Source organism: Myotis brandtii, unplaced genomic scaffold, assembly GCF_000412655.1.
Source record: "Myotis brandtii unplaced genomic scaffold, ASM41265v1 scaffold305, whole genome shotgun sequence".
NCBI classification, from domain to species: Eukaryota; Metazoa; Chordata; class Mammalia; order Chiroptera; family Vespertilionidae; genus Myotis; species Myotis brandtii.
Window position 1 is genome coordinate 1,212,038 of NW_005361652.1, and position 10,468 is coordinate 1,222,505.

Genomic DNA, 10,468 nt, shown 5'->3' on the forward strand with positions numbered 1-10,468 from the left:
TATATATAAAATTTTATTAAAATTATAACCAATGATACTAAAAAAAGATACACAAAACTAAAGTGGTTTCTTCCTTCTTCCCCTCTTTGTGGCCAGAAGGACCATGACAATTCATTCATTGAATACAGAGAAAGAGAACATTCCCAATCTAGGTTTTAAATTTTCCAAGATTTCTACACATAAAATATAAGGACATAAATATATGGACTTTTAAAGTATAACATGGTAGGAATATGCAAACTATACACTATCAACTCTATGCCATCTGGACATGTGGTCCAGTATCTTGAATATAGTCAGTGCTCAATATTTACTGAATGACTGAGTGAATGAATATAGGCTAAGTTGTTCCCATAAATTGGGGTTGGAGGGGGTATGATTTTCAAGGAACATTTTCATTTACATTTAGCTTCCAAATATAACACATTGCACACAACATCTAAAATATGAAACATGAAATTTGGAAATTATTGAAATTTCACCAATATTACAGAGATAAGAATTTCTGTGACTGGTACAAACTATCACTGATATAATGTTGAGTTTTAGATTTGATTTTTCCCTATAGATCATTTCAGGCTTGCACATTCTATGTCATTAGCTTCTGAGGTTAGGGATTATTTATATGTATGTTTTATCACGTAGTACATAATAAAATTTGTAATTGAAGTATATGATACAAATTAAATTATACTTTTTTATTATAAATTACCAATTGAAAGCTGTCAAAGAATTCATTGTTGTTACTTTTATTAAATTGGGGATCTTACCAACTAACTATCAAACTAAATGACACTGAGAGGGCATACATCCAAATGTGAAATATCTAGTTAATGGATGATTGAAATTAGGTTTTAAATATGGACCATTGATGATGATGTTATTATTGATATTTTAGTTTTAACTTAACACAGAACTTAGTGTCAAATAGATAAGCTTTAATTTTCCATGTGATAGTAAATAGTGAGTAAAAATATCAGAGACACATACCTTGAAGAGAACATGACGTGGTGTGCATGATCCCGGTTATAAGGCACAGAAGTACATCTTTCTTGGACCTTAAAAACACAATGCAATACTTTGATAGAATTCTCCATCATAAATACTTTTGAGTTTAACTTATGGAAAAATACCTTTCTTCATATAGAGATATTTTCTTAAAAATCCAACTTATAAAATCCAATTTTTATAAATAGATTGTATTTTCAAAATTATTTATAACATTAGAACTGCTTAACCATAATTTCTGATGATAGCTCCAAATCCTATATAATAAAAGGCTAACATGAAAATACACTGAACGGCGGAACAACCGAACAACCAAACAATTGAACAACCAGTCACTATGACATGCGTTTCCCACCAGGGGGCAGGTGCAGAACATAGCAGGCATTGGCTGCGGTGGGATGGCAGAGCAGGTGAGCGGGGGCGCCAGACCAAGGCGGGGCACCGGTCTCTGTCATTGGGGTGAGCCTCTGGTGGTTACTGAAAATTCTTTACTCCTGTGCACCACAGTTCCACCCGGCACTTGCACCTGCTGCCGGTGCCAGCCCTGCTCACACCCACTGCTTGTGCTGGAGCTGCCGCTCACACTGGCTGCCAGCCCCCGGTGCCCAGCACTGGTCCCGATTGCTCAGCTCTGTCAGTGGGTGCAAACAGTGGCTGCTGATCCGATCACCCCTCAGGGCTTCTCCACTCCCCCTGCTCCTGAGGGGCAATCAGGGCTGGCAGCCACCTCTCGCACCCACTGCCAGTGACGGTCCCACTCACACCCGCTGCCAGCACCAGAGCCGCCACTCGCACCAGTTGCCAGCACCTGGCATCAGTCCGGATATCTCAGCACTGTCAGTAGGTGCAAGTGGAGGCTGCCAGCCCTGATCACCCCTGAGGGCTTCTCCACCTCCCCCTGCTCCTGAAGGGCGATAGGGACAGCAGGCAATGCTCACACCTGCTGATGGCAACAGCCTCACTTGCACCTGTTGCTGGTGCTGGTCCCAATCGCACCATGCTGTCAGAGTCAGTGGGTGTGAGCAGGGCCAGGGCCGTCAGTGAGTGGGAGAGGCGGCAGCGGAAGTGGGGCTGCAGGCAGACAGGGGACTGGGGGCTGTGGTGGGAGGGGCCGGGCAGGGGTGCGGAGGATGGGCTGAGACCTGCCCCTGTGCCCACCTCAGCCTCGTGGCCCACAGTTCCTTTCAAGATGCATAGATTCGTGCACTGGGCCCCTAGTAAGTTTTATAAATTCTTTGGTTTATCTCTCCTTGTTCCCCCACCATCAAGATATGTCAGTCTGTCTCATGCCTCCATGCTTCAGGTTTTATTTTGTTGGTCAATTCATCTTGTTCATTAGATTCCATATATAAGTGAGATCATGTGATATTTATTTGTTCTCCTCAGTTTGGCTTATTTCATTTAGTATAATAGTCTCCAGATCCAGACATGCTGTCCCAAAAGGTAAGAGATCCGTTTTTTATAGATGCATAGTATCCCACTGTGTAAATGTCCTAAAGTTTTTTTTATCTATTCATCTACTAATAGGCATTTGGGCTATTTTGAAATCTTAGCTATTGTAAATAACACTGCTATGAACATGGGGGTGCATATACCAGGTATTCTTTCTGATTGGTGTTTTGGGTTTTTAGGACATATTCCCAGAAGTGGGATTGCTGGGTCAAATGGCAGTTTCATTTTTCAGTTTTTGAGGAAACTCTATATTGCTTTCCATAATGGCTGCACTAGTCTGCATTCCCACCAGCCGTGTAATAGTGTTCCCTTTTCTCCACAGCCTCATCAGTGCTTGTTGTTTATTAATTTATTGATGACAGCCATTCTGATAGGTGTGTAGTAGTGATATCTCATTGTGGTTTTAATTTCTATTTCTCTGATGATTAGTGGCTTTGAGCATTTTTCCATATGTCTCTTGGCTATTTGTATGCCCTCTTTGGAGAAGTGTCTATTCAGGTTCCCTGCCCATTTTTTAATTGGATTTTTTGTCTTCCTTTTGCTGAGTTGTATGAGTATTTTGTATATTTTGGAGATTAATCCCTTACCAGATATATCATTGGTTCTCCCTTACAGTGGGCTCCCTTTTCATTTTGATGGTGGTTTCTTTTGTGGTGCAGAAATTTTTATTTTGATGTAGTCCCATTTATTTATTTTTTTTCCTTTTTTTATCTTGCCCAAGGAGATGTATCAGCAAATATTCTGCTACGTGAGATATCTGAGATTTTACTGCCTATGTTTTGTTCTAGAATTTTTTTGGTTTCCTGGCTTAAATTTAAGTCTTTTATCCATTTTGAGTTTATTATTATGTCTGGTGTAAGTTGGTGGTCTAGTTTAATCTTTTTGCATGTATCTGTCCAATTTTCCCAATACCATTTGTTGAAAAGACTGTCTTTACTCCATTGTATGTTCTTGCCTCCTTTGCCAAATATTAACTGGCCATAATGGTGTGGGTCAATTTCTGGGGTCTCTCTTCTGTTCCATTGATCTACAAGCTTATTCTTGTGCCAGTACCAGGCTATTTTGATTACAATGGCTTCTTATTATAGTTTGATATCCAGTATTGTAATACCTCCAACTTTGTTCTTCTGTCTCAAGATTGCTGAAGCTATTCAGGGTCTTTTATTATTCCAAATACATTTTTGGAGTATTTGTCCTAGTTCTGTGAAGTATGCTACTGGTAGTTTAATAGGGATTGCATTGAATCTATAGATTGTTTTGGGTAGTATGGACATTTTAATGATGTTAGTTCTTTCAATCCATGAACATGGTATATGCTTCCATTTGTTTGTATCATCCTTTGTTTCTTTTTTCAATTTGCTATAGTTTTCCAAGTACATGTATTTTACCTCCTTGGCTGAGTTTATTCCTAGGTATCTTATTTTGTTGTTGTTGCAATGGTAAATGGGGTTGTCTGTTTAGTTTCTCATTCTGAGAATTCATTGTTGGTGTATAAAAGTGCATTCAATTTCAAAATGCTGATTTTGTATCCTGCCACCTTGTTGAATTCATTTATTAAGTCTAGTAGTTTCCTGGTAGATTCTTTAGGGTTTTCTACATACATTATCATGTCATCTGCAAATAATGACAGGTTTACTTCCTCCTTTCCAATTTGGATACCCTTTATTTCTTCTTCTTGATTGATTGCTATGGTTAGGACTTCCATTACTATGTTGAATAAGAGTGGTGAAAGCAGACATCCTTGTGTTGCTCCTGTTCCTAAGGGAAATTCTTTTAGTTTTTGCCCATTGAGTATTATGTTGGCTGTAGGTTTGTCATATATGGCCTCTATTTCCACTTTGCTGAGAGTTTTTATTTAAAAAAAATGTGCTTGATTTTGTTGAATGCTTTTTCTGCATCTATTGATATGATCATGTGATTTTTATCTTTCACTTTGTTTATGTGATGCATCACATTTATTGATTTGTGAATATTGTACCAGCCTTGCATCCCCAGAATAAATCCTACTTGATTATGATGTATGATCTTTTTAATATATTGCTGGATCTGATTTGCTAATATTTTGTTGGGGATTTTAGCATCTGTGTTCATCAGGGATATTGGCCTGTAATTTTCTTCCTTTGTAGTGTCTTTATTTAATTTAGTTTTATATCACTGGGTTTATACTCAAAATAGTTTTTAGCTACCCCAAAAATAGTTTGTTTTGACATTCAACAAGGAAGTCAGACTAGATTCTTTAGAAAGGAAAATTCAAGTGTTACAATGTGAAAAAATCTGGCATTTTCATGCTGATAAAAATCATTCTATAGTTTCTAGAAACTGTCCTAACCTTACTAAACTATTTTTTTCTCTGTGTACTAACTTACCAAGTTTGTCTTCACTACCACAGACAGATAGATAGGAAATAAAAAAAATGTCAGTTGTTCATATGTTTTGCTAATGAGTTTTTCCAAATACAACCACATATCTGGCAGTATGCAGAATAAGCATCTGACTGACTTTTTCCACATTCAGTTCTGATAGCTGGCATCATATTGACTCAGGCTAGGCCTCTTGATTCATGAAGCTGATTTCAGAGAGTTTATTGACACTAGTAAAACAGAGGCCAACATTACATAGATGAGATAAAGGCCAAAAATAATAAAGGCTAATGTTTAATATGAATTGGCTATATTTGGTCTGAAAAATGGGGAGAAGATAATGATTAGTAGGAATAGCATATACTAAGACAAACCAATCAGACACAGCTCATTATATTTCTTTCCTTGGGTGTTATGTTAAAGGTAATAATTATTATCTGGGAGTAAGAGTAAAATCATCATTTTATAAGGTAGAGAGGGAGATATATTGCTGCTTGTAACTAAATAGTACAGTCCAGCTTATGTTTCTTCTGCCTGTGTTTAGTAAGTATTTATAAAACAATACTCACTTCAGAGGACTCTTAGTATCAGGAAAAAACCCCACATATTTAAAAAGGATAATTGCCCATGACAAATATATGAGTAGACTACTGTGAAGCATTCTGAATGAATAAATATAGTAATCTGGGGCCTTTGTGCTGATTAAGAACAACAATGAAACTTATGGCCCACTATCAGTAAGCAAGAAGTTTTGAGTTTTCACCCATCCACCTAATGATCCTTAGTAATTAAGAAATTTATAGATGCGTAGCTGTTAGAAATGTTAGCTATGATGATACTATTTTGTCTGCACATGAATTTAAATTGCAACTTGAGCCTCAGCAATACCATGTGCTATACAGCTATTAATATAGCTGCGAAAACAAAAGCCAACCTGGACACCAGGACTTAATTATTCCCCAAAGTGTAAGAGAATAAACCACAAATTAGATGAACCAGACCTTGTCATAAGCTACATCCCAGAACAGAGATGATCAAGGAAAAATATATGTATAGTTGGGTGAGAAGGGTGAAGATATTAAGCCAAGGAAAAATGAAAGACTCATAGACACAGACTACCACTGGAAAGAAGGGTGGGGGAGGTAGAAGAAAGGGGAGGTAAAGGGAGGATAAATGGCGATAAAAGGAGATTTAACTTGGGGTAGTGAACACACAATATAATATGCAGGTGATGTATTGTGGGATTGTATACCTGAAACATGTATAATTTTATTAAGCAATATTGCCCTAATAAATTCATTAAAAAATAAAAGAGAAAGAAAAATTAAATTATTTTATATTTAAAGTAGTGGCCCAGTGCATGAAATTTGTGCACATTAAAAGGGAATTAATTAGAGGAAATATTTTAATATTGCTATTTGCCCTTTCTCTATAATAGAAGCATCAGAGATGAAAGAAAATTAGTAAAATGTATATGAAAATCTTCCTTCTGTCAGAGTCTTGGGCGCTCAGCGGGACCCAGAGTCAAGTCCCCGCCTACCCGCACGCACCTCGAAATTGTGTGATGACCCAGACCCAGCCTGCTCCACCCTTGTCAAGCCCCACTGGGCAGGGGGTGCAGCCTCAGGTCCATGGCCTGGCACCAGGCAGGGGGCACAGCCTCAGGTGCCCCATCAAACCCCACTGGGTGGGGGGTGCAGCCTCAGGGTCCCTGGTGCACCCTCAGGTCCCCTGACCTGGTGCCACGGCAGGGGGTGCGGCCTCAGGTCCTCCGACCTGGCACCAGGGTGGGGGGCATGGCCTGAGTTCCCCTGTCAAGCCCCGCCTGGCAGGGGACACAGCCTGAGGTCTCCTGTCAAGCCCTGCCAGGTGGGGGGTGTGGCCTGAGGTCCCCAGGCCTGGGCTGGGGCGGGGGGCACACTTTGAGGTCCCCTGTCAAGCCCCACCAGGCAGAGGGCGTGACCTGAGGTCCCCCGTCAAACCCTGTTGGGCGGGGGGCACGGTGTGAGATCCACCGTCAAGCCCTGCCAGGCAGGGACCATGGCCTGAGGTCCCCCGGCCAAACCCGGTGCCATGCAGCCTCAGGTCCCTGCTGATTGCTTGTTATGAGAACCCTGCCTCTGCTGTGTGTGCAGCCATTTTGTGTTACAGGAATCCTGCTTCTACTGTGGGAGCAGCCATCTTGTGATGGCATGACAGTGTGAGGGTTAATTTGCATATTACCTCTTTATTATATAGGAAAAGAGATCCTAAGACCAAATACTTTAAGAACTACTATCCTAGGCACTTATTCATGGCAGTTATTAAAGTTATAATCTGAACAATCAAATTTTATAGGCAGTATTTTTAGTTAAAAGAATGACTGACAAGACAAACTATGATTATTCAACTTTGGTATGTAGCCAGCATTTTATTTAAAATAAATAAAATAAACCTGTCTACTCAAAGAAAAACAACTAATGTTATTTGTTAGCAATAATAAAATTGAGCATTCAATGAAAACTAAAAATGTAAACTCCTATCTGTCACCATGCACTTTACAGCTTATCAACACTCAATAATGTTTATGATGAAAGTGATGGTGATACTAAGAAGTGCTGTGTGTTGATGTTGTATAATAAAACATAATGTGCAAACATTTGGGAAGATCTAGATAAACAGTGAACCAATATTTTTCAACTGAACAATACATAAAGTTACAATATCCTGCATGAATAAAACATCTATTGATAGTATATAAGAGACCAATAGATTTTAATGTTACCAAATATACAAAATTTAATTAATATGGTTTTAAATTCCACTTTTCCAGTGTTTGTGTATTATCAAAGAATATCTACAATTATCTGAAAAAGCTATAAAAATTCTCCCTTTCAAACTACCTTTATGTGAGAAACCAGCTTTTATTCATATACTTTTACCTAAACAACATATTTCTCAATAAAAATTGTTTCTTAGTTTTATTTTTAAATAAATTAATAAATATTTTAATTTTTGTTTTAATTTATAATACATTAAATATTGAATGTCACAAATCACATACACAAAAGTTTTTTGGGGTCTGCAATTTTTTAAGAGTATAAAAAGATCCTGAGCCCAAAACACTTAAGAACCACAGTTCTAGGCACTTATTAATGTCATAGCAACTAATATTGAGAAATTTACCTCATTTCCTTTAGGATTTGGTACGTATGGCTGCAATGGTTCTATTTGGGCTTCAGCCTGAATTGAATGAAATACTTCATCATTGTCTGATGATTCATCTTCTTTGTCCTTTTGAAATAAAAGGAAAATAATTATTTTAATTGCTGTTAACATGAAAATTATAGGAACAACTCCATCATCCTGATTCATAATATAAATTAATAATTTTCAAATATTAAAATTGATTTAAACCAGTAGTTTATACTAGTTTTTGGCTCTGGGTCTCTTTCAGAATCTAATGAATGCTACAGATTATCCATAGAAAACAGTATATAGACACACATATCTCCATATATATTCAGGAGGATTATTGACTGCTTTCAGCTCGCCTATTAGACCCAGATTAAGAATCTGTGGATTCGCAAGGGTATATGCATTCTTATCTTTATTGCACCATTACTCACAGTGACCAAGACAACCAAAGTGGCCTTTGATAGATGATTGGATAAAGAAGATGTGGTACATATATACAATGGAATACTATCGGTCATAAGAAAAGATGAAATATTGCAATTTGTGACAACATGGATGGGCCTTGATAATATTATGCTAAGCAAAGTAAGTAAAAATAAAGTTAAGAACCATATGATTTCACTCATATGTAGGATATAAAACTGAAACTCATAGACGCAGACAATAGTATGGTGGTTACCAGAGGGAAAGTTGTTGGGGGCTAGTAAAGGGTAAAGGGAACCAGATATATGGTAATGGAAGATGATATGACTGCACCGGTGGTGAGCACACAATGCAATATACAGATCATGTATCATAGAAATGTATACTTGAAATCTATATCATCCTATTAACCAATATCACCCCAATAAATTTAAAAATAATCTCTGGTCTAAAGCTTAACTCATAACCCCAAATTGTCATGTTTTGTATGCATTTATAACTATAAAGTGTGGTCTTCTTGTGCAACAGAAGTTCTGAAATACAGCAGTGCAAATATTTTTCCTTAACTGAGCCCTGGGAGTTTACAAAAGTTTCTGTTTCCCCATTTAAGACAGTCAATATTATTTCTTCTATTCAAATAGAGTAATAAAAATGTGTTTTCTTTGCTTCTGGTGAGCTGAAACATTTACATATGTCTCTGAGTGCTAATACATTTTCAGGTATTTCAAAAGACCTATGACTTTGACTACAGTATCAATAATGTGCACATAAAGATAGGCATGCCTGTACAAGATCATAGGGTCATGAGATTAGTAACTATCACCTATTATTTTTATTTTATTTTTAGATTGGTTTCTCCCATATATATTTAAAACATTATATTACAATAAATATGTGCATGGTATTAATACTAAAAGTTTTGCAAGGATGCATAAAAGTTTTTTTTCACAAATATGAAACCCATTAGATTCAGGGCTGATTGAGAATAGTCATGAGCATTTTATTTATTTTTGTTTTTTTTTTAATTTATCTTTAGTGTTGAAATTATTACAGATGTCCCCTTCCCCCCACCCCCCATTGACCCCTTCTAGCCCACTTCCACCCTTTGCCCCAGGCCTTCACCACACTATTGTCTGTGTCCATGGGTTATGCATATATGCATATAAATTCATTAGTTAATCTCTTCCCACCCCCCATCCCCCCTGCCTTCCCTGTGAGATTCAACAGTCTGTTCCATGCTTCTATGTCTCTAGATCTATTTAGTTCATCAGTTTATTTTGTTCTTTAGATTCCACACATGAATGCTATCATGTGATACTTGTCTTTAATTGGTCATTGCCCCAATTTCAGGACAAATATCACCATTCTGAACTCATATCTTCTTTTTACTATCTGGTTTCTTTTTCTTCCTATCTCCCATTTTGGGGGGATTATATTTACCCTTTTGGGTCTTTCTTCTCTTGCTACTTTTAATTTTTTTCATGTTAATTATGTCAGGGAAATAACATTTGTTAAATTGGCTCAATGGGCACAAACCAAAAGACTCCCTTAACCAGACATTCAGACAATGTTCATGTTTAATTACTATGTTAATTATTATTAGAATAATTGGGTGATGATACCAGGGTTTAATTTAGGAACCTCACAATGATTTCTTTTACATAAATACATGCTTTGAAGTATTAGAAAACAAATGATCTCCTAATATTGTTGACCTCATTAATTTGCTTATAAAGCTCACAAACCCTTCATTGTCAAATCAGATTTGTCACATTGAATTCATCAACTTTGGCCAATTATATCCTATATAATAAATAGGTAATATGCAAATTGATCCTCACACCCTTGCATAAGATGGCTGTCCCCATGTGGTCACAAGATGGCTGCCACAAGATGTCCAGCAGGGGAGGGCAGTTATGGGTGATCAGGTCAGCAGGGGAGGGCAGTTAGGGGTGACCAGGTTGGCAGGGGAGGGCATTTAGGGGTGACCAGGCCAGCAGGGGAGGGCAGTTGGGGCAACCAGGTCAGCAGGGGAGGGCAGTTAGGGG

The 10,468-nt window shown here is 37.7% G+C and overlaps 1 protein-coding gene across 1 annotated transcript in view; it reads right to left on the reverse strand.

Annotated features, from left to right (window-relative positions):
• NRK (Nik related kinase) overlaps positions 1–10,468 on the reverse strand; it is a 91,290-nt gene that overhangs the window by 43,101 nt on the left and 37,721 nt on the right. Inside the window, exons 12-13 of the mRNA XM_014542595.1 lie at positions 7,986–8,093; positions 991–1,058 (exon numbers count right to left, since the gene is read on the reverse strand). Of these exons, the coding sequence (XP_014398081.1) occupies positions 991–1,058; positions 7,986–8,093 (176 nt within the window). The remainder of the gene's footprint in view (positions 1–990; positions 1,059–7,985; positions 8,094–10,468) is intronic.